Here is a 24,531-nt window from a genome sequence, read left to right as displayed (position 1 = left end):
GATGTTCTTTGCTCATGCACTTTAGGGGAACATGCCAGCCTGGGTCTCCTAGACATCTTTTAATCTTGCAGGTTCTGTTTCACTAAAAGTCAGAGTGAGCACGATTGCTGCGTGAAGCAGGCCGCCTGCCTCAGTCAGGCGCCTTCCCAGTAAAGGCTGGTGGCCTGCTTGCTCCCCATGTCAAGGTCTCAAAGAAAGAGCACACTCTTGTGATACTTGCTGGAAGTGCTCAGAGGTGCCCTCACAGATGAGTGTCTTAGGGCACACAAGCCATGGGCTTAGGTGATACAGCTCCGAGGAAGCCATTCTCAGGCTTTCTTATGCTGTCTCTTCCCCACAGGGGTCACAGGGCACAGTGGTGAAAGTGCAGCAGTGGATGCTATGTTCCCAAATAAATGCCAGACCCAGGACTGTGTTCATAGGTTGCTAGTGGGCATCTGGCATGGCATGTACCAAACTTCAGAGTCCTAGAAGGCCTTAAAGTAGCATCTGAATCGTTTTATGCAAGCAGCATGTACACGGTGGGCCACCCAGACACCACCTAGGGGATATTTTAGGTCAGTTTAAAAATGGCTCACCAGCCAGCAGAGTCGGGCCTACCCACATCTTTTTCCTTCAAACTGGATGTCAACTAATGGCTACAGCAGGAACCTCTGTGGCAGGGCTGAGGATGAGGTCCTGTTCCTTCATCTCGGATGCTGTCATCATCCTCTCTGGTAGGTGAAGTGTATGTCAGTTCTCAGCATAGAGATCCCGAGGCGGAGAGCCGGTCCCCCCAGGTTCCTTGGCTGCACATCGTGTGGGAGCTCTGAATTGCGCTTGGTAGGCATTCATAAGCATGCCAGGAAAAGTCGTTCACTTCTTGCTGCTCGGTTTTGACTTCACTGACAGGCATGGGAGTCTCGAAGCCTGTGCTCACATGCTGGCAGGCCGAGTCAGTCCCATGTCACCTGGTCTATGTTGCCAGGCTGACTTGGCACCGGATGAAAAGCCCCTCGGAAGCACTCCTGTGTCTACTTCTCAGTTGGCTGATTCTTTTGAGGGACTGTGGAGGCCAGAGATCAGTTTGGTTGTCTTTGTTTTTATTTTCACTCCCCAGTCTCCTAAGTGCTGCCTGGGGGTTCCAGGCTCTCAGGAGTAAGGTGCTGTCTTAGGTGCCCTGCCTTGTCTCTGTTCTCCATCGCTCAGCCTGACTGTGGGTGTGTCTGCATCATACTGACCCATCTAGATTTCTCCCCCCTCAGTTTGTCTTCCCAATTACTTTTTCGAAAATCTCTTGTAAAAAGATACAAAGCGTGCTCTGTAGCTCTTAGCAGGTGAGTGTGCTTGCGTAGTCTTTACGCTGCCCTCAGAAGGGTAGCGGGGTGGTGTATGTTGTGTGTTTGTAGGTAAGTGCAGAAGCTAAAGCTTGGAGAGCTGACATGACTTAGCCAAGGTCATACCGCATCCTCTGTTCCCTCACAGCCTGCCTCGTTCCAGAAGGATTTTAGACAGTTAAACCAGAAGTTAGGCAGTTCCTTGTGGTCTTCCTTTTTCCCAAGAAAAAAAAAGTCAACGTTTTTTTTTTTTTAAGTTTAAATGATACATAACATTTTGATCAATATTACAATGTAGACGGTGCTAGGTTTAAATTGCACAAAAGTGCATATGTCTGCCCCCTTTTGAAATGTGTGCGAGTCAGAAAGGAAATCCCTGTATTTGGTTTCCTAAAGCCATGAGCTTTCTATAGCTGCTAGAGCCAGAGCCAGACATGCCAGTGCCTGGTGGCACAGCCCCCACCCCGCCCCGGAGAATGTTCGAGTTAATCTTCACACAGCTCTGTGACGTTTGTCACCCATGGGCTTCAGACTGTAGATGGTGCCAGACCAAATCTCCAAAAAACGGTTGCATTAGTAGGTTAAGGGGAAGGTTTATACTGCTTTGTGAATGAGAACAATTCTGTATATGTTCACATAAAGAAGCAGTGTACACCAGAAACACACAGAATCTGGGCCACAACCTCCACTATATCATTCCCTGCATCTGCCTCCTCTTGTACTTTGTTGTGTAGTCAGTTCGGCTTCATCATATATCGAAAAGGGAACTTACTTACCTGGCGTTTCCTCTTTGCAGCCATCCCCTTCCTGACCCCAGCAGTAACTCAGCGAGGAGGCATTGCGGCTTGCTCTAACTCCAGCCGCTCAGTCTCTTTGGAATGCCAGTTCTGCTTAGGAGGGAATGTGGGGAAATGACCACTGAGGGGATTAGACATCATTTAGAGGTTTAATGACGGAATCAGGTCATATGTGCTTAATGTGCTAATAAGCACAAGTAAGCTGTGCCGTTTTGATGGATTGATGTGGAAGGATCCTCTCCTGGGGGTTGATTCTTGTATGTAACCGCTTTATTTTGCGGTTTCTGCTGGATTGTATCTCCAGGGCCACAGACACGTGCACTCTCTGACTTTTCTGGACGTCTGCATTCTTTCCTCCCACTTCCATGTTCCTTAAAGAAAACCCTTCTGTGTTGTGTTCTTCCATTCTTTCTATGTTCACTGCCTTCCCTCTTAGTATTCTTGGTGTGGGCTTCTCAAGTTCTTATGTTTTACATGTGTTGGAGAATTTAAGGGAAGGTAACAGGCAGACTTCATAAGGAGCCTACGGTGTTGGTGCTGCACTGGTGTGCCATTGAAGTCTAAATAGACCTTGCCCAGCAACTGTTGACATAAAGGAACTGACCCAGGAGATACTGAGACAGCCAACACAGACGGAGAGGGGACAGCAGTGAAGCTTTACGGCTTATAGGTTTCCACCTGTCACCAGATCTTTCCACTTAGGCATTTATACATACAGCTCACAAACATTTTTTTTTTAATGTAGTATTGCTTTTGATACGTGTGGTTGTGTTTTGCTGGCATATTTATCTGTGTACCACATCTGTGCTCAGTGCCCATGTAGGACAAAAGAGAGTGTCAGACACCCTGGGGGTGGAGTTACAGATGACTGTGAGCTACCATGTCAGGGCTAGAATCAAATGTGGGACCCTGGAAGACAAACAGCTCTTAATTGCGGAGCCATCTTTTTAGTCTTCCAAAAAGCATGTCCTAAGGTAGCAGAGTAAGAAACAGAGCCCAAACTCTAATAAAACAAAAACACATTAAGGGGAAAACAACAAGATTAAATTTAAAAAAAGATGAAGGACCAGGCTTAGAGACAGGTGGATGGACGTTACGTCCATGTGATTGCACACAGGTGTGCATACAGCTTGGGGACACTGAGGCAGGAAGATTGAGACTTCACAGACAGCCTCAACTTCAGAGTGAGACTTTGACTCATCTTCTCTTCCCAGTCTCCCATGGTCCATCTTGATTTTTGCCCTGTATAGAAAGGATAGGGATAAACAAGAAAAGTCATTAAAAATGTCATCAGAGCCATTGGAAAAGTGGGAACTTGGAACTGAGTCCCAAAGCTTTGTCCCTATCATGATACATTCCTCTACAGGTGGATAAACTGCTTTCCTGTGCCTGGAGGCTCCCTAGGTAAGGACTGAGGTATGCTAGGGCCATGCTCACCGTAGCCTGAGGAAGGGAACATGAATGCATACTGTGACCGGCTTGCAGAGAGGCCTGCCTGTGTTCTTGTCTGATCCATAAAGGAAAAGGACTGGATTGTTTGCTCTGTAGTTCACATGTTGAAACCCTAATCTCAAAATGTATTAGAGGATAGGACTTCACAGAGATAATGAAGGGTAGGTAAAGTGAAGGGCCTAATGAGAAAAAGAAGACACGGATCAATGGGCTTCAGATAGGGAAAAGAATTCATCAGTCAAAAGAGAATCTGCTTCAGGTAACTGGCTTTGAACATGTGGCCTCTTGGAGAGAGGAAAACAAGGATTCTACTGTTCAGGCCTTACTCTGTGGTGGTCTGTCACAGCAGCCTTGTCCAAACAAAGATGACACTCTTTCCAGGTGACAGAAAGACAAAACAAGTGTAGAGAAGATAGCGGACATAATACATGGGGTGGTGTGGAAGGAGATGTTGCCTGTGAGGCAGTTAGAGCAGCAACTGTTGACCAAGATACCCATTTATGGTGTTAGTATAATTGAAACCAACCAACCAGAGTGGGCGGTATGGGCGGTGTGGAGGTGCTCTGGTAGGAGGTAGGTGGGGCTGTGGGTTAAGAATCTATTTTAGAAAAAGTACTAGTCTGAAGAAGAGGAGAGAAACTTACTGACATTTACATTTAACTACATTTAACTAAGTAGTCAGGAAGACAGGAGTTCAGAAAAGAAATAGTTAAAGGGATGGTTTGTAAGGAAGCTTGCTAAAACTAAGAAAACAGAGAGACGCTCAAAGCAGCATTTCAGAGCATGTGAACAAATTAAAATGCAAGTGAATAGAGCAGACTAGAATCAAAGTTACAGAAGAAATGGCTGCCATGAACACATGCTCCTTCAGTTGTCAGGGAGACAACTGAAAGGACAAACCACGGATGTGAGAGGCAGGTACAGACATACGGAGGTAGACACAGTTCCAGTGGTAACTAACTTGTCTTCAAAGTCTGGAGATGGTCCCAAGTTTTACATCCCGAGTCAATCAGGATTATCCACAGCAAGCTTTAGATTTGAGGAGTAATGAAAAATGTATTGAGGGGAACCTATCTGGTTGTCTAGTTTTTTACCACAATGTTGATACATATTGAGGACCTAATTTTGGCTTTAAAAAGAAAAAAACACACCTAAACATCAAAACACAAAAATACCACTGCTGCTTCTGACCACAGTCCTCTGAATTTAGATAGTAAAAATGCTAATACTAACATTAGCAAAATAAATACTGCCCACCATATTGATCTAAAAGCTTATGTATGGTACATGAGATCCAAGTAGGAATTAAAAAAAAAACAAAACCCTGGAAGATATAAAGAAAACTAAAGATCATGAAAACAAGCATGATGAAACTTAGAGAAGACTAAGATGAATCTTAGAGCATTCGTAACAGGAAGCGCCTGCGTGTGTTACCCAGTGAGGGTCGCATGAGTGCCACCTCCCCCAGCACCAGTCAAGTAGGAATTGCTGATCCTTCTGAGGGAGAAAAAAAATGCACATACAAATGTGCCTTACACTCTGATTGAGCCATAGAGTAAACCCTGGGCTGTGTGAAGGGCTTTCAGAGAAACTCTGGCTGTTCACATAGAAGATAGATAGAAGCTGAGACTGAATGAAGCTAGGCAAGTCGTGTGAAAGATGCTCTGGGATTTCCCAGAGCAGCATCCTGTTCCCCAAACACTAGGCTTTGGCATTCTGTTCTTATTCTTGTTTCTTCTTGAAGCAAGGTTTCCATAGCCAAGCCTGGCCTGCAACTCACTCTGCCATTAGGGCTGATTTTGAACTCCTGATTCTCCCAACTCCACCTCTTCAGTCCTGGGATTGTAGGTGTGTGTTCTGCCATGCTTAGCTCGGGAAGAACAGAGCTAACAGTTATTGGTTTGTGCTTAGATGGGTTCTCAGGCGGCCTCTGAAGGGAAGCTCCCTGTTAGCAGCAGTAACACTGAAGCTCAGGAGAGAGATGAATATTATGTAGTGATATTAAGGAACATCTGCAAATAGCAGCAGTACAGTAAGCTTTTGAGTGCTCAATTTAAGTTTATTCCATCTGAATTGCAGTTACAAAATTTGTCTCCATATTTGGGAAAACATTGATGCACACTGCATTAATAAGTCAAAGGAGAATGTCTTTCACCAAATTCCTTGAAAACATTAGATAAAATTTACAAATTCCTAACAACACTTTGAAATAAATTGTGACTACTTAGTAAAACATTAATATGTATTTAGCTAACATTATATCATATTTTAAATTGTTAAAATGATACAACTCACAGACTGTATGAAGCTCAAGAAGAAGGAAAGCCAAAGTGTGAATGTTTCAGTCCTACTTAGCAGGGGGGGAAAAAAGAATACTGAAATATAGCTACTATTAAGTATTATTCTGGAAGTACAAGAAAATGGAAAGGTGGTAATTCTAACCTGGAACACAGAAGCTATTTATATTCACAGATGGAGGGGCAAGGGTGAGGAATATTACACACACACACACACACACATGCGCATGCATATATATATATATATATATATATATATATATATATATATATACATATAATTTACTTATTTTATTTATGAGTACACTGTCGCTGTCTTCAGATACACCAGAAGAGGGCATTGGATCACATTACAGATGGTTGTGAGCCACCATGTGGTTGCTGGGAGTTGAAATTAGGACCTCTGGAAGAGCAATCAGTGCTCTTAACTGCTGAGCCATCTCTCCAGCCCCCCTTTTAATCAATCAATCAATTAATTAAATATGAGTACACTGTAGCTGTTTTCAGACACATGAGAAGAGAGCAACAGATCTATCTCATTACAGATGGTTGTGAGCCACCATGTAGTTGTTGAGAATTGAACTCAGGACCCCTATGGCTTTGTTTTCTAAGGGCAAGAATGCATGTCTGTGATGGGTTGGCATTGTCCAGCACCATTTATACGCTACATGAGCTTGGACGACTCATGCTATTACTTTCTGTTAGAATCCAAAAGTCTAATCTTAATGGAAATACAGAACAGAAGAACAGTGACTACAGGCTGGAAAGGATCTAGAGGGTGGAGTAGGCAGAACTTGGTCAAGCACACGAGTAGTTCCATCCCACAGGAATAGGTTTTGTTGTTTTGCACAGTAGGGTGCTATGGTTAGTAATTGTGAATCACATATATGGTGATTCTGAATGTCCTCAGAATAGAGGATTGCATGTGATGGGCATTCTTCTGTCTATTTATTCTTCTGCCATACGGAATGCAGACTTCCTCTTGAGTCTTTGGAGAAATACCATTCTTCACTGCCTTTTAATACAAAACTCATGTGTGTGGAGAAATATATTGGGGTCATTAAAAAAGAGTGAGGTAGATTTGTAAATATCAGGGACTGTGGTGTACAGAGTAGGCTGACCCTAGAGATCCTAGTTCTGGAAGGTCAGAGATGTGTATCTCAATGCTAACCAATAGACTATGGCAAGGGGGCAGCTATCTGTTGTATAAGGCTGCCTTAGCAGACTGGAGAGCAGCTCCTACTGGGCAGCAGAAGCAAGCAGCCATGTGTGAATTGCCAGTGAAGATGGCAGAGGATCTTGGCTTGCCTTCAGCACAGTCAGGGAAAAAAGTCTCAACGTCATGGCACACAGCAAATAACAGACCAAGTGCTTATAGGTCAGGAGACTCATCCACAGAACCACCTCTAGAGCCTGACCGACACTTTTACTCACAACCTGATGAACTAAGGGCCTTTGGAGCAGGGGATTCAGCTAATTTGTGCTATCCTCCTGACTCCTTGAAGCTGTAATGATCTATAGCTGTCTGATTGTATCCTAAGAATCAGGAAATACAATCTTGATGAATGTATTTGTAGGCAGTGAGATGATGATAAGTTGTTCAATCAAAAGTTAACACACGGAAGTGGAGGAACACTGTCCACCCACCTGCACCCTTCTCAGTTGGAAATAAGATGAAAATCCCATGCTTCTGCTGCTTCTAATCCACCCTGCTGTTCACAAACCCATGCATTACAGTGCATTGGCCTGACCTCGGTGGTCTTCCTACGGCAGATCTACCTCAGCCTTTGCCTTAATCATGCATTCCTTCTGTGTAAACTTCGCATGTGCCATAGGAGGCTTTCAGTCAGCATTCCCCTGGATAACTAAATAGCTCTGGACCAACTTGTGTATTATGATCTCGTGTATAGGAATGCCAGTATAGAAGTAGACATAGATGCAGGTTTACGTGTAGTAAACTTAGAATTTTTTTTCTTCAATTTACGTTATTAACAGTGGTTGCCTTATGGGGAAAAGAGTATTAGGGAGAAGCAAGGTTTAAGTGAATGAATTGTCTAATATTCTGGTATCAAAATCAGTAGTGCTGTTGAGATGGAGAAGTGGTGGTCCATTTGTAATTTTCTAGTATCTTACTAACCACCAGGGACTGAAATTTATTACAGGATAACAAATATTTTTTGTTTTTACATATGCCGGTTATCTGTCAACTCAAATCTTCTGGGTGGGAATAGAAATCCTGGAGAGACCAGGTCTCAAATGAACAGACTTAAGACTTAGTTGGTTCCCCTGAGCTTCTTATGTCTGTCAGTCCTTCTTTTCTGACTAAGGAAGTTCTTATGTGGCTGTTTTGTCCTTAGGTGACAACACTTGAAGTGTTAGTAAGAGAGAGTGTGTGTGACCTTCTTAGCACGTTTACTGTGAAGCTTTTTCATCTCGAGGTTAGTGTGGAGGTGGCTGCTTTGTTAGTAGCCATCATCTGCTTCTGTGTGTACAGTGTTGGATGAAGGATGGAAACACATGCATCTCATTGTGGCAAAGATGAACAGATTCTCCAGCCCTTCCCCTTCATCCTACAACTTCTTCCTGTGGCCAAAGATGGGCAGCTTCTCCATTCTTCTTAAGACACTTTTTGTGCTACACACACACACACACACACACACACACACACAAATACTCGGAGACTGCTAGGCTACAAGGGAGGCCGTTCTCTTTGGAAGAGGGAGGGAGAGTATGCTCCTGTGGAAGGGGTAGAGGGGATGGGGCGGGAGAAGAGGGGAGGGAGTCTTTTTCCTACAGTAAGCAGAAGGGACCTCATGTTTCAGTGACACTGCTTTGGAGATTCCTGGTTGACTTCCCAGGAAGTTCTCTTCCAAGGAAACACAGAACATTCTCTGTTACCTGTCACTTTTGTAGTATAAAACCTCAGGAAGTGGAAATACAGAAGTGGATCTGAGAAACCACATCCCATGTGGCTCTCTGCATAGGAAAAGCAGTTCCACGTTGCTGGGCACTGGGCAGTGCTTTCCACGTGGATGTGGGGTCTGGGCATGCATGGCAGGAGCTCTACTCTACCACTGGCTCCTGTCTGGTTCCTGCCCCTTTCTTTCCTGGCACAGGACCCTGGTAGAGACAGACATTTCTCCCTCCATGTTCCTCTCTGTGCATCCTCAGCCTGAGTATTTCACTGGTGGGTTGAAATGTTCTGGTGTTTTCTAGAACCACTCAAGCCGTGCTGGATGGTACCTGATAGATTTTCTTGGTTTACATATTTTGTTATAAACAGGAGTTGGTAAAACTTCTGGAAGGTTAGCCTTTGGGCTTTTGGTCAGAAACCTCCTCCTGTGTCTATGGCAGATGTACAGAATGAGTGTGAAGGAGGGAAATGAGGATGATTTGCCTGGAGTTCATGTGAATGAAATTGGGAGGAGGTAGAGCTACCCCCGGGGCAGGCACACACTGGTAGCTTGAGACCAGGCGAGAGGAGTGGGTGAGGAACCGTTATCCCATATGCTGAAGAAAGAGTCCTGTCACCTTTGTGAGATTGCAAGGCCACGAGAAGAGCTGCTTGCCAGATCAGGTAGCTTGGTGACAGTCACACATTTTCTCGCTCATGAGTTAAGTGTCTAGGCCATTTTGGAACACTAGCCACTCTTTCTTGTGAAATGCTTGGGGAGCAAAGCTTGCAGCTTCTGAATGAACCAGTAGGGAGGTTTCCTTCTCCTCAGATTTGGCTGGCACGTGTCTTCCTGTATCCCCAGCCCTTTAGCTCGGTCTTTGCTCTCTGGAGCTTAATGCAGGCCCATCCCCATCCCGTGAGGTTGTAGATTAGGGCCTGAGGATGGCTGTGGAGACCTGCTGGATTGCTTTTTCAGTTCCTGTAATCTCTGTAATCTCTGCCCCACTTTTTGGAGGCTGTTGCTTCTGGTTGTCATCTCACAGAAGGAGATGGAAGGGAGTCAACCCCTGGCCCAGATCTCGTTAGTAAGCTTGCTTAGATCAGCATCTTTCTCTTCTGACCGTGCTCCCCTGCAGTCACTTGCAGCCATCGAGGTGTGACATGCCCAAGCTCCTTCCTGGTTTCCTTGTCCACATGAACCCTTCTGCTGTCTTTATGAGGCTGCTTTTGAAGACATCTTGTTCATTTCTGCAGGCTCTTCCATTGCTGGTTGCTTGTTTCCACCCCACTAGAAAGCCCTTGGCCACACTTCTTACTGTGGTGATTGCTTTTGTCATTTGTTCCCGGGCATGTCCAGTCTGGTCTTTACAGTTGCGCAGTGCTGTTTTCTAGAGATGGTGTGGCACGTTGGCTGTGGAAGCAGAGAGAGCCCAGCTGGCTGTGATGCCCAACTCAAGAGACTGCAACGCAGAAGGTAGTGGTGTCCTCACCACATTGTTGTTATTGCTTGGGAAAAGAGCTGGTTTCCATCAAAAGCACATTAGCGTTTTCTTTCTAGCCAACTCACACATATTTTAAAAGGTTTAAGAATTTAATGTTTAGTTTGGAATATTGTCATTCAAGAGATGTTATCTGTATAATTCTTTACGATCTTCACTAATTTTTATGACTACGGGAAGAGGCCACCAGATGATAACAGTAAGATCACCTGGTATCTGGTCGGTTCCCATCACCCGTGCAGGGTCACACACAGATGGTTGTAGTCAGGGTGATTGGACATCTCCATAGGCAGTCTCACAGCAGTCATTAAAAAAAATAGAATTAAGTAAAAAGTAAAAACAAGGACAAATTCAGGAACTCTGACAGCATTGTCAGAGCAGTGCTGTCAGAGCAGAATTGTTAGCAGTATATCTATGTGTCTGTGTAATCTAGAATCAACACAGTGACTGGGCATTTCCTGGAAATGAAGACTGCATCCAGCCTCACTCCACACCTGCTGAATATGAATCCACCTTTGAGTAAGCCTTTGGGTAGTTGGTGTGCACGCACATGCTTGAGAGGCTCTGCTTTGGTAGGTGATGGATGCTCATGATGTCTTGCATAAGAAGACTTTGGTCCAGGACTCAGTCCATGACTGGGTTGTTCATAAGACTTGTCATGTCTCTTGATTGTCTTCAGTTTTTATGATTGGATTCAAACTTTGTATATGGTTCTCTTCTAAGTGTCTCATATCACAGTTCATTGAATAGTAGGAGTAACCAGGGAAACTGCATTGATCACTTGGCTAAGACATTGTATTGCTACTTTTCTTGCACCTAACAAAAGCAACTAAAAGAAGGCGGGTTTCCTTTAGCTGACACAGTCCAGCATGGTAGGGAAGGCAGGGCCCAGGGGCCTGAAAGCTGCTTACACTGCGGCCGTGGTCAGGGAGCAGAGCCATGAATGCTGGTATGTATTGCCTCAGTTTCTCTTTTGGTTCATCTCAGAACCCCGTGTTTAGTGTGCCTCTTCCCACGTGAGTTAACCCAATCTGCAAATTCCTTTACAGAAACACTCCAGGGTTTGTTGGGTAGAGCTTGTCACTTTGACAGTCTGGATTGACTGTCACAGTGGTGGTCTGGAAGACTGAAGTGTCCCTGAGCTCATCACTGGCACTGATGTCACAGTCACATAAGGCTTCCACTTAATCAGTGGCTTGTGAACTTAAAGGGTGGTATTCATAGAAATTAGGAGGGGCCGTTTAGGGAGGAGTTTTCTTACAGTTCCCTAGGTGGGAACCTGAGAGAAAGAAGGCAGAGCTCCCATAGAGCATGCCGGTCACTGGGAGTGGCACACCACCGAACTGGTAGTCTAGGGACTTTTACAGGAGGGAGGACAGAAACTGGGGTGTGGTGCAGGGGATGAACTGTCAGTCCACTTGTCCCAACCAGATTGTGTCCTGCTGCTGCCTCTCAGCTTTGGCTGTGTCCTTGTGTCTAGACTCTAGGCAGACCTGCTTATGTAGGGGGATAGAAGAATGAGAAAGAGAACTTCCTTTCTGACGTCCCAGGCCTCTGACCAGACCCAATATTGGCCTTTGGTGAGGACATTGCTGCTTAAAGAGCAAATTATGCTTTATTTATTTATTTATTTATGGATTCTTGAGACAGGGTTTCTCTGTGTAACCCTGGCTGTCATAGACTCCCTTTGTAGACCAGACTGGCCTTCACAGAGATCCATCTGCCTCTGCCTCCCAAGTGCTGGGATCAGAGGTGTGTGCCACCACACCTGGATACACTTTGTACTTTTAGATCGTTTCTGCTACCCTAAAACTGCCTGACCATTTCTGTGTCATTTGTAGTATCCAATTACTTATTATAGGAGAACAGACCACCCAAAATTCAATTTTCAACTAATTAGTCTTGTTTTCATGAGTAGATAAATAAGGGAAGGCAGAATTGATTTGCCTTGCTCCATAATACCTGAGCCTGAGGTAGGACGTTTTTAGCCTCTTGAAGGGCTGTTGGGGGCAGCCATCTGGAAGCTGCTATATCCACATCTGGTGCCTGGACTGGGTTCTCTCAGAGCCTTGGTTCCTGCCAATGCATGGTTTCTGCTTGTAGAATAGGCAGGCTACTTTCCAAATGTGGCTACCTTAGAACTCCAAGAAAATATTCTGGCCAACAAGGCAGAAACAGAGAGCCTAGAGGCTTTCAAAGTATAGCATTAAATATCTTATAGCTCATTTTAGCATGCACTTCTGTTTGAAGGTGTTCTGGGCCTGTGGAGATGTGGAGAGAAGAGCATTCATGTCCCCTACTAATGAAGATTATCAAAGAAATTGTCATATTGTAAAATTGTCACAGACGGTGAATGCTTAGACTATTTGCTGTCAATGTGTCTCCTTTCTCTTAGCAATTAGCAGTAATTTATTAGGAAACAACCCGAGACTATTCAAGGATCCTGTTTCTTAGCAAATGTTTCACTCGGGTCCCAGGATTAGTTGTCCCAAGTTTATTAGATAGGATTTAATTATGAGAAGATCTTAATGTGCCGGTCTCTGGAGATAAACTCCCAATGGCGACAGTGTCGATTCTGGAACTCTTACACTGCGATAGAGTAAGTTTATGTGACGCTGTCTGATAGGTTCTTAACCTTTCATACCAATGCGAACGCCAAGCACTCTACAGAACTCTGTCTGCTCGGTTCCTAGCCTTTCATACCAACACGGACACTAAGCTCTTTATTATGACAATGTCAACACTAATTTGGATGAAGGACTTTTGCTGTACTCTGCGTGTGGCTCTATGGTTATTTCACTCGACTGTTTTTACTCTTTCTAATTAAAGGAATGTGTTCAGCAGTGCATGAATACACCCATCAAATATGTTTGGGAACGTTTGTGTCAAAGCAAAGCCGGTCTTAGGCCTGGCCAGGGTGAGCTCCCTGGAGCAAAAGCTTCCCCTTTGCTCTTGAAGCATAAGGACTGCAATTGCAGGAGGGACAGAGCGTTCCCAACTGATGAGGGGTTCAGGTCCTAAGTCTTTTCTCCTTTAAAGGTACAGGAAGTAGGGAAAGATGGATTTTCTGTTACCTTTCAAGATGTATCACTTTAAGATGTATTGATATAATTAATACAGCTCACACTGGAGAAGAGGCTGGTATTTGGCTCTGGGATATGTGATTTCCCCTATAGACAGAGTTTGGTAGAAAGAATTGGAAAGGCAGGCTGTTAGGTTATCTTAAATAGGCATTTATGACTGTTCTTAAGTTTCAATAGTAATACATGGTCTATATATTTTAAGTTAAATCTTTCTCTGAAGTTTAGTTTTAGTTTTACATGCTAATGCAGATGCATGTAGCAAAGGCTATGCCTGATACGTGTAGCCAAGGACAGACTATTGAGAATCCCAGAAGCTGAGTTCCATTATGTAGCCACATAGAATGTATTGGTTGTTTTCCTCTCTAAAACCAGACAAGACCCCAGAGACTAGTCAGCAAAGCTTTAAAGGAACTGTCTAGGTGGGGCTTGTGGATATTTAGTTGCTTTTCCTATTGTTGTAATAAAATACCCTGACAAGACCAACTTAAGTGAGAGAAGCTTTATTTTAGCTAAAGTTACAGCCCATCGTGGTGGAGAGGGCTGGGGGGAGGGGGGATGGCAGGAGACCGAGGCTGCTGCCCCCATGGTCAGCAGACAAAGAATGTTAAATGCCTGTGTTCAGCCAGCTTTCTCCCAGACGGTGGAATGATGCCACCTACAGCAGTGGATCTCCCACTCGAGTTAACCTAGTATAGCTGAGATAATTTCATACAGGCAGGAGCAAGGCTAGCCTAATGGAGGTAAGCTTCACCATTATATCCAGAGGCTTTATCTCTCTGGTGACTTCAGAGCTTGTCAAGTTGATTTTAAATATTGTAAACATTTGACACTTTCAATATTGCAAACATTACCAATTTTGTAGCATATGAATTGTAATTTGAAAGAAAAGAGTGTTTTGGTAAAGAAGGAAACACGGTTGCCATACATTTTAGAAATAGTGGTTAGCTATAAAGGAATATCAACTGCCACACCAGCGTGACCTCTCAAAGTGCCATTGCACAGGGCCAGTGGCTCTTGTGTGGTTCTGCTTTAAGGAGTCCAGTCAGTGCTCACACGGACAAATGAGAGCTGGGATGGTCTCTTAAAGAGGCAGACTACTTGGAAGAGACCTTGCAATGTGCACTTGGAAGAGATTTCAGGTGATTGTGGTAAGGTTTTTTTCCTTTGTAATTAAAATCCACACATTACATTTTGGAGATTTAACTCATGCCTTTCTGTTTGCTACTAGAAAACTAGTTACCCAGCTTACCTGTGTTCCGAAAGATTTTGTTGACCTTGAAAATTCTGTGAGGCGACGCCAGCTACTTCCGGATTCATTTTCTGGGAGCAGAGCTTCCAAGTGAGATTCCTGTGACCAATGGGAAGCCTTAAAATCCTCAAAGCCGAACCTGACTGGTGTTTGTTTGTCAGCCTCCATTATCAAGTCTACTTGATTGTCTTAGAATAGACCCATAAGTAGTCCTGGGGTTGGGCTAGCTGGTCAGAGAGCTGGAAACTAGTTTTCAGTTTTACTTGTGGTGCACAGGAAGGATAAACCAAGAGCAAGCCATCAGTGTGTGCTTGGATTCCCTTAGAGTCACCTTAGTCCCACAGCCCCACAATGGTGTATTTTGGGAGGGAGAATGAATTTACTTGCTACTGTGTGCTGGAAATCTCGGCTTATGGGGAGACACCATTTGTAGCTAGCACACCACTGTGGAGGACATCAGATGGGTGGGACTTAGTAGCGCACGGTGGAATTCAGTAGCTGTGACTTGTATTCTGGACTCAGGAAATCTGGTCCAAGGTTGGTATAATGTCAGACATATTGCATGTGCTAAATAATTAAACCTGCTGCTGGAGCTGCCAGAAACATACAGGAATAACCAACAGTCCTTCCATACTGGAAAACACCGGACTCCTGCAGAAACATGTTTGTGAAGATGAAGGATTTTATCCTCTTTCAGATGCGATTTGAGTTGGGTGCTGATGCAAAATTTTCAGACAGTCCTTCACCTCTGGCACAAGTGATGGAGTCTATCCACATGTGGCTCCTGGTGGCTTGGCATGAAGACTTGGCAGAGCCGTGTCGGCTTCTGACTGAGTCCTATGGCAGAAGCACCAGCCTTAGTACATCTGAGGAGCCTGTGACTGCAAACAGCAGTGACAGTGACAGACCTCTGTTTGTGCTAGCACTTGTGCAAAGACCTGAGGAAGCGAGACCTGATAGGCTTTGTTTTATTGTTAAGATTTTTTTGGTCTGGATTTTTCTTATGCTGTGGAGTGTGAAGAAGTGTTTTACCCATAAAGAGGAAGTTTTGAGTAAATTTGATGTATCCTTAAAAAAAAAAAAAAGACATAAGGTAGAGTGCTAAATTAAGGAATAGAAAATAGTGGAGGCAAGTTAATGAAACCAGGGAGCCAAGCACCCAGAAAGAGACCTGGGACAGGGAAAGTGTGCAGCGCTTCGAGAAAGATGTTTTGGAAATGTACAGCAAAACAAGATGAGCAGTGCATTCTAGAATCAGAAAACAGCTCGGCGATTTAAAGCAAAGAGCTTTGCTTATTTCCTCCTTGAGACTCAAAAAGGATATAATTTAACATCATTCCTACACGTTGCAGAGAGAATCATAACAATTAGGTCTGTATGCGTGTTGACGGAAAAGTCTTTGCACTGATTCTAGTACACTGAGGTGGCTGTGTCTGACTTGATGCTAGCACACTGAGAGCCGAGGTGGACGTGTCTGACAGAAGCCGAGCATCACCCATGGGCTTATGCCCCCCAGGCCTGCCTTGCCTAAACATCGGGAAGTGATTTACATTTGAAACTTTAGTGTTAAGTTAGAGAAATGAAGACATAACAAACTGTTGCGAGTAGCTTTCTGCTACCCTGCCTTAGTTCTGGGAACGGGCGGTGCTACCAGCTCCTACCCAGCTTCCCTTTAATCCATGGATAAAGGAAGGCAAGTTCCTTTTCAACTTGACTTCTTGGCACAGTTGCTGGGCGATACGATCTGTGGCCTGGAAAAGCGTGCCCTTATCAATACTCTTAGCTCCATACCTCCTACCTGCCCTAACTTTAGCTGCTAAACTCCCCTGACCACCCACCTGTGGGAGCAGCCTGTGTGGCCAACTCTGTTTCGTGATCTCACATGGCTGGTCAACTTTTCTCCATTAGAAACCTATCAAACCCTGTCTCCTCCCTTGAGTCTCCCTTTTCCTCCAGGGACCTGGAAGTCCTGACTGTACCTTTTGCCCAGCAATTGACCCATGGCTTTCTTTACTGACAGATCAAGAACTAATTGGGGAATAGGACCTTAGTACCAAAACTGCTCCTACAACAAACAACTGTTTGAGTCTAAGTTTTGGGAGAGTCATGGAAGCAGTTTGTCTATACCCGTCCTTTTAGCGCCATATGTGTGCCTTTCTCTAGAACAGCAGACTAACTGCTCAGAGCACTAGCTCTGAGAATATCTGCGATGGTAGGAGATGGGCCCTGCCTTGTGAAGACAGTGCTTAAACAGAACCGTGTCCTCTGAATTTGAGTTTGTTATTTATGCATCATGTCACAAATGAAGGTTGGTACCATTTGTTCTGAGGCCTGTGAACCTAGTGCTGTACTGAAAGATGGATTTTGGCAAGTCTCCCAGTTCACTAACATCAGTTCCAAGCATCAAGCCCACAGCTTCCATAGCTGCTGAGGTCCTAGAGCCAAGACAGTGCTGTGTCTAATGAATACCTCAGCTTGGTAACTGTACTAATGTGGAGGGTGGTTCAGCTTTCTGGATGCCAGTCCCTCAAAGAACTTATTAAGACAGTGGTTGGTAGCTGGAATCTTTGAGCCATCTTATACATAAAAGGGATGGGGGCGTGGTCTAAGGAGTTGAGATGCCTGTCTAGTGCCATTTTTTTTTTTTTCTGAAATATTTTTTGGTGCTCTGATTTTTGCCGTCAGTCTTTCGTGTTGACTTCCCAAGTCAATATTTCTTTAGCTACACAAAAGAATGCCCTGGGAGCTTTAAAATGTAAATCAAAGCAAAACAAAACAACACAACTTGAAGCTGCATATTCTGGTATAAGCCCAGTCGTGCCTGTTGTATTCTGAAGACCAGCCAAGGTTTGGCCCCGGTTCCTGGTTCAGAGCTAAAGTTCTGAGAGGAACTCAGTTCAGTCTTCAGGAAATGGTGGAGTCACAGTTGTTTTGGCTCTGAGGTTCAGGCAGGCCCTGAACCTTTATCTCCTTCCCAATAGCCTTATCCAGACATCCCATCTTCAAATGCAGTAGAGGATGTGGCACAAGGATGGCTGCCACCTGCACCTTGCTGTCTGTGTGGGTTTACAGGAAGGCCTGCTTGGAAAGTTATCACCCTCCTCGTGCCAGTCCTCAGAGCCTAACTTCTCCATGGTTTATGGGTGCTTTGGATGTCCTGGCCCAGGATGTTGTATGTTGCTTGGTTTTCTCTTCTGGTAACATCCCAGAGGCATCTGCCTTGTTGGTAGAATTCAAGTGTAGATAAGTGTGGGGCTGCTATAAAGTGTGGTCATAGGGCAGTTCTCTCTGAGTGGGACTGGCTTCTCATCGTCTCTCCACCCAACTGTTCCGCTCCCCACTCGCCACTTGAACAGTAACAATGGCCACAGTGCAGCTGGGCCAGCCTCTGGCAGCAGAGAGTTTTTCAAGGCACATCGACAGTTTTCCTGTGCACTCCTGATTTTCTGGAAAGTCCCTGTTAGCAGATACAATAGCAGACAGGATTTTCATTAGCAAATGCTTATCCACAGCAATTTAACAATTTCTTATTCTGTTTATACATGAGGGGGCAGTGTGACACCATAAAGCAAACAAACTGTTACATTAGCTTATTTTTATTGGTGTATAGTAATTTTTAGGTGAAATTCCTAGGCTGTTCAGCTAAACCCCTTTCACTGTCAGGTTTTCCACCGTGGACACAAGTGTAAGGCACACTGTCACTCAGCACATAAGTCACGAGCTTGATTCTATCAGATGAGTATGCAGTAACTTTAGTGCTTTTTACTTGAGTTTACACTTATATTCTTTTAAAGCTGGGAGCTGGCTTCTTGTCTCCACCTGAGGAGCGTGTCGGTCGCCTGCGGTTGCAGCGTCTGTCAGGCCCATGGCTCCAGTGTTTTATTTCAGGGCTTCATTGAAGGCTGCAAGGCACTTGTGCTAGAAGGGAGCCTTCAACCTTAGGTCCGGGCGGCCAGGGAAGGCCTGTGAGAACTCACTGCAGTGCGGTCTGCCCCTCTTTATGGCACACATATTACTTTGTCCAAAGGAAAACAAATTGCCAAGCAAAGAAGCAGCACATTTTGATTAATGTTATTATATCTGATATATGAATGACATTGTAGATAAATCAAGGTGGTAATGTTCTGGGTTTCAGAAATGTAAGGGAAAATTATTAAGAGGGGTGGAAGGCATTAAATAAATTGATGAACTCTATAAAGCATTAAATAAGGAAATTATGAAGAATGTAAATAAGAATCGAGACAGGTAATTGCATAGCACAGGCTATTTTTTAATGTGTAAAAAATGTTTGCAAATGGATGTTTCTGTTTGTGTAGTTGGAAGAAAAGATCAAGTTCACTGTTTTAGCATAAGAACTTTGTGAACTTAAAGGGTACTTAGTGCTTTAATACTGCATCCTGGCTACCTTCTTTTGGGAATGAAAGGTTGTGGTTTTGTCTTCCTCATGAGAAAAACCATTGTACTTGTTTTCTTTCGGAAAAATCTTACTTGAAACACAATGAGTTGATAGTGTTTTAATTTTAATGAGATGCTTTATTTTGAATTTTTATGTTAATCTTTTCTGATGTCAAATTCAGAGGGTTGGGATTTGGCTCTGACCCATCACTAATGAACCCCAAGTCTAATGTGGCTGGGTTCTGCTTTACTCCAGCAGTGCACAGGTCTTACTCACGGACACCCATTGTCATGTTTCTTACTCAATGACAGATTTTTCGGACCTCGCCTGATACCGCATTGGCTGAGCCCACATGCCTGTCAGCATCACCCCCAAACGCTCCACCACGACAGTCCAAGAGACAAGGGCAGAGGACGAAGAGACCAGTGGCCGTGTACAACCTTTGTCTTGAGCTGGAGGAGGGTAAGATGCTGATTGGGCTTTCTGCTCGGTGGCATGGCGTGTTGACGGCATGACAGTCACACACCCTCTGGGCAGTGTGTTGTGCTTCAGTCTCAGTTCTAATTTCTCTGTCCCCTAAGATTGTAATGTTTTAGATTAGCACGGAGGGTGATGCTTTCTGGTCAGAGAGAAGAATGCAAGTTTCTGTTTTATGTTTGTTTTTGTTATGCACAGTTCTTTTTTTATTTTGAAGACAGCTTAAATTTCTTTTTTGGGAGACTTGTGTGACCTCCTGTGAGGTTACATAACCCAGAGACAAATGGAACTAAAATTAAAGCAGACCTTTGATGTGAGGAGCTAGCGGAGCCAACGCACTGCTAATGCGTCTGGATTAAAGGCACCGGTCGGTCACTGTGACTGTGGGGCTTTGGGAGTCTGCACCATACTGAACCCCGTGGGCTGAAGTTCTCTCAGTCATGGCAAAAGCCTGCAGTGGCAGACGGACCTGCCTTTGAAGTTGGGTTGCAGGAGCTGGGTTCAGTGGAACTGGGGCAGGTGGTGGTTCTCCCGTCCAACCAGGCTATCCCTGCCAGCTAGCTTTCAGCTCACAGCCATGGCTGAGCCCTGAGCCCCACAAAAGCCGATTGGTGATTTGTGGTCATGTGGTTTTGTGTAGAGTATAGGGTGATGTGGTGTCAAGCCAGTGTTTTTACATATGGCTCCTATCGTGACTCTCTCCTCCTGAGTCAGTTCTCCAGATTTAAGATGCTTCCTGAGTTATTTGTTTGTTTGTTTGTTTTTGTCTTCTTGCTTCAAGCCCTCAAATCTTTGTAATCCTTTTCCAACACCTGAGGCTGTATTGATTGGAAACAAATTACAATACCCACATCATAAACACAAAGAGAAAAGTATCTATTGGTTCATGTAAGCAACTGATGACTGACTTCAAGCGACTGGAGGGTATATTCAGAAAGACCCAGAATGCCCTGTTCATAAGACCAGGGGTATGAACTCCTCTTGTTTCTTTTTGAATTGCTCCATGTGCACATGTGACAGAAATACAGACAGATTGTGTTTTCCTGGAGAAATGTGCAAATCGTTAATATCATTTTCTAATATGAGAGAGAGAGAGAGAGAGAGAGAGAGAGAGACTGTGTGTGTGTGTGTGTGTGTGTGTTAGAGGTCAGGCATTGTGTAACCTATCTTTTGAGGAGTCTCTTCTTGAATTTGGAACTCACTGGCCTTCAACTCTGGGCAGCTCCTCATCTCTGCCCCAGTGTCATTCTGTCCTCAGGCTCAGCTTTTTATGTCAGTTCTGGGGATCCTCACTCCAGTCTTTGAGCTTTACAGAGGCCATCTCCCGAGCTCCCAGAAGTTCTCTTTAGACTTGCTTTCCATTTGTGATCCCAGCTGTGTTTTCTGCCCTTCTTCTCACTTTCATTCAATGTCAGCAGAGTTGCTAATAAGGAGTAAAACTGACTGGTTTGAGTTTCACCTTCTCTTATGTCTCACCTGTCCTGGTAGAAGTGTTAATAAACAGTGAAGCAAGCAAATGTCAGAAGGTAGGAGGAGAAGAAACACACACAACACAGAGAGCTACCCAATGGCCTTCAAGGAAAGCAGAACTGTCTGTTTGATAGTGGAGGTGATCAGAGTCAGGCATTCATCTGAAAATAGATCCACATTCTACTATTCTTCGGAATAAAATTATGTCTTAACAAGTCTACAGAGGTGCTACCTCTGTGCTAAGCTTCTAAATGATTATTAATGGCTGAGTAATGTCTGTTAACAGTGTTCACATCTTTGATAGAAAACTTACGGTGCCTAAGTTTTAGGTAATACATTTTTCCTCAGTGCCAGGCAAATGCTCTGCCAAGGAACCATAATCATCTCTGATGTTAGACTTCTTTGTTTTTCTGACTAATAAAATTACATTGAAAATATATGGTTCAGTATTGACTTTTTTTAAGTTATCAAAAAATTTATAATAGTTAAATGTCTCTTAAATATACATGATATTTTCTGAAGGTAAAAATAGTATACACTCGACCAGTTTTTAAAATCTATTTGGAAAATTAAACATGATAAAAGTAGAAAAAAAAACTCTTATGAAGTCCTCTATGAAAGGAAATTGTGACAAGTTTCTGATTAGAAAGAAACCATTCCATCTCTAAGGGAGAATATGCAGTGTAACTGTGGCTTCATAGAATGAGTTGGGTAGTGTTCCTTCTGTTTCTATTTTGAGGAATGGTTTGAAGAACACCTGTATTAGGTCTTCTTTGAAGGTCTGATAGAATTCTATACTAAACCCATCTGGTCCTGGGCTCTTTTTTTGGTTGGGAGACTTTTAATGACTTCTACCTCGTTAGGGGTTATAGGACTGTTTAGATGGTTTATCTGATTCTGAAAGTTGCTTTTATGAATGTGGGTGCCCTTTCATTTGTAGCATAGATATTCAGAATTGAGAGTTCTTGGTAGATTTTTTTTCCTCTGATGAGTATGAAGTGTCCTTCCTTATCCTTTTTGAGAACTTTAGGTTGAAAGTCGATTTTGTTCGATATTAAAATGGCTACTCCAGCTTGTTTCTTGGGAGCATTTGCTTGGAAAATTGTTTTCCAGCCCTTTACTCTGAGGTCATGTTTGTCTTTGACACTCTGGTACATTTCCTGTGTGCAACAAAATGCTGGGTCCTGTTTATGTATCCAGTCTGTTAGTCTATGTCTTTTTATTGGGAAATAGAGTCCATTGATATTAAGAGATATTAAGGAGTAGTGATTGTTGCTTCCTGTTATTTTTGATATTATTTTTATGTTTGTGTGGCTATCTTCTTTTGGATTTGTTGAAAGAAGATTTCTTTCTTGCTTTTTCTGGAATATAGTTTGCCTCCTTATGTTGGAGTTTTCCATCTGTTATCCTTTGTAGGACTGGATTTGTGGAAAGATATTGTGTAAATTTGGTTTTGTCATGGAATATCTTGGTTTTTCTATCTATGTTAATTGAGAGTTTTACTGGGTATATTAGCCTGTGTTGGCATTTGTGTTCTCTTAGGGTCTGTATGACAACTTCCCAGGATCTTCTAACTTTCATAGTCCCTGGTGAGAAGTCTGGTACAATTCTGATAGGTCTGCCTTTATATGTTACTTGACCTTTCCCCTTACTGCTTTTAATATTCTTTCTTTGTCTTGTGCATTTGCTATTTTGACTATTACGTGACAGGAAGAATTTCTTTTCTGGTCCAATCTATTTAGAGTTCTGTAGGCTTCTTATATATTTATGGGCATCTCTTTCTTGAGGTTAGGGAAGTTTTCTTCCATAATTTTATTGAAGATATTTATTGTCCCTTTAAGTTGGGAATCTTCATTCTTTTCTATATATATTATCCTTAGGTTTGGTCTTCTCGTTATATCCTGGATTTCCTGTATGTTTTGGGTTAGGAGCTTTTTGCATTTTGCATTTTCTTTGACTGTTGTGTCAATGTTTTCTATGGTATCTTCTGCCCTGAGATTCTCTCTTGTATCTCTTGTATTCTGTTGGTGATGCTTGCATCTGTGACTCGTGATCTCTTTCCTAGGTTTTCTATCTCCAGGGTTGTCTCCCTTTGTGATTTCTTTATTGTTTCTATTTCCATTTTTAGATCCTGGATGGTTTTGTTCAATTCCTCTACCTGTTTGGTTGTGTTTTCATGTAATTTTTAAAGGGATTTTTGTATTTCCTCTTTAAGGGCTTCTACCTGTTTACCTGTGTTCTCTTGTATTTCTTTAAGGGAGTTATTTATGCCCTTCTTAAAGTCCTTTATCATCATCATGAGATTTGATTTTAAATCTGAGTCTTCCTTTCCTGGTGTGTTGGAGTATCCAGGGCTCGCTGTGGTGGGAATACTGGTTTCTGATGATGCCAAGTAGCCTTGGGTTCTGTTGTTTATGTTCTTGGGCTTGCCTTTTGTCATCTGGTTATCTCTAGTGTTAGCTGGTTTTGCTGTCTCTGTCTGTGGCTTGTCCCTCCTACAAACCGGTGTGTCAGTACTTCCGGGAGTCTAGTTCTCTCAGGAAGGAATTTGGGTATGGAGACCTGTGGCACAGGGCCAGCTCCAGGGTGCAGACAGAAACTGGAAGGATCCTGTACCTGGCTGTTCCTTGGATCCTGTGTCCTGATGACTCTGTGCAGGTCCCTCTTGGGCCAGGAATTTGAGCAGGAGAGGTGGTCTTACCTGTGTTCGCACATGTGGCACAGGATCAGCTCCCAACACAGATGGAAATTGGAAGGATCAATGTTAGACATCTTTTTCTTCTAAATCATTTTTTATAACACAATTACATTTATTATTGTACTATATACACTATATATGTAAATTCACTTCAGTTTTTTTTCCTACATTTTTTATTAGATTTTTTCTTCATTTACATTTCCAATGCTATCCCAAAAGTCCCCTATACCCTCCCCCAGCCCTGCTCCCCTACCCACCCACTCCCACTTCTTGGTCCTGGCGTTCCCCTGTACTGGGGCATATAAAGTTTGCTAGACCAAGGGGCCTCTCTTCCCAATGATGGCTGACTAGGCCATCTTCTGCTACATATGCAACTAGAGACATGAGCTCTGGGGGTACTGATTAGTCCATATTGTTGTTCCACCAATAGGGTTGCAGACCCCTTCAGCTCTTGGGTGCTTTCTCTAGCTCCTATATTGGGGGCCCTGTGTTCCATCCTATAGATGACTGACTGTGAGCATTCACTTCTGTATTTGCCAGGCACTGGCAAAGCCTCACAGGAGACAGCTATATCAGGGTCCCTTCAGCAAAATCTTGCAATAGTGTCTGTGTTTGGTGACTGATTATGGGATGGACCCCAGGTGGGACAGTCTCTGGATGGTCCATCCTTTCTTCTTAGCTCTAAACTTTGTCCCTGCAACTCCTTCCATGGATATTTTATTCCGTATTCTAGGGATGGATGAAGTATCCATGTGTTGGTCTTCCTTCTTGATTTTCTTGTTTTGCAAATTGTATCTTGGGTATTCTAGGTTTCTGGGCTAATATCCACTTATCAGTGAGTGCATATCAAGTGACTTCTTTTGTGATTGGGTTACCTCACTCAGGATGATATCCTCCAGAT

At 43.6% G+C, this 24,531-nt stretch overlaps 1 protein-coding gene across 6 annotated transcripts in view; it reads left to right on the top strand.

Annotated features, from left to right (window-relative positions):
• Positions 1-24,531, top strand: part of Arhgap10 (Rho GTPase activating protein 10) — a 262,572-nt gene that overhangs the window by 185,742 nt on the left and 52,299 nt on the right. For all 6 annotated transcript variants that reach the window (XM_029480512.1, XM_029480513.1, XM_029480514.1 and 3 more), the window contains one exon: positions 19,297-19,447. In XM_029480512.1, the coding sequence (XP_029336372.1) occupies positions 19,297-19,447 (151 nt within the window). The remainder of the gene's footprint in view (positions 1-19,296; positions 19,448-24,531) is intronic.

This window comes from Mus caroli, chromosome 8, assembly GCF_900094665.2.
Source record: "Mus caroli chromosome 8, CAROLI_EIJ_v1.1, whole genome shotgun sequence".
NCBI lineage: Eukaryota > Metazoa > Chordata > Mammalia > Rodentia > Muridae > Mus > Mus caroli.
The sequence above is the reverse complement of the archived record's forward strand: the minus strand, read 5'-3'. Positions and strand labels throughout refer to the sequence as shown.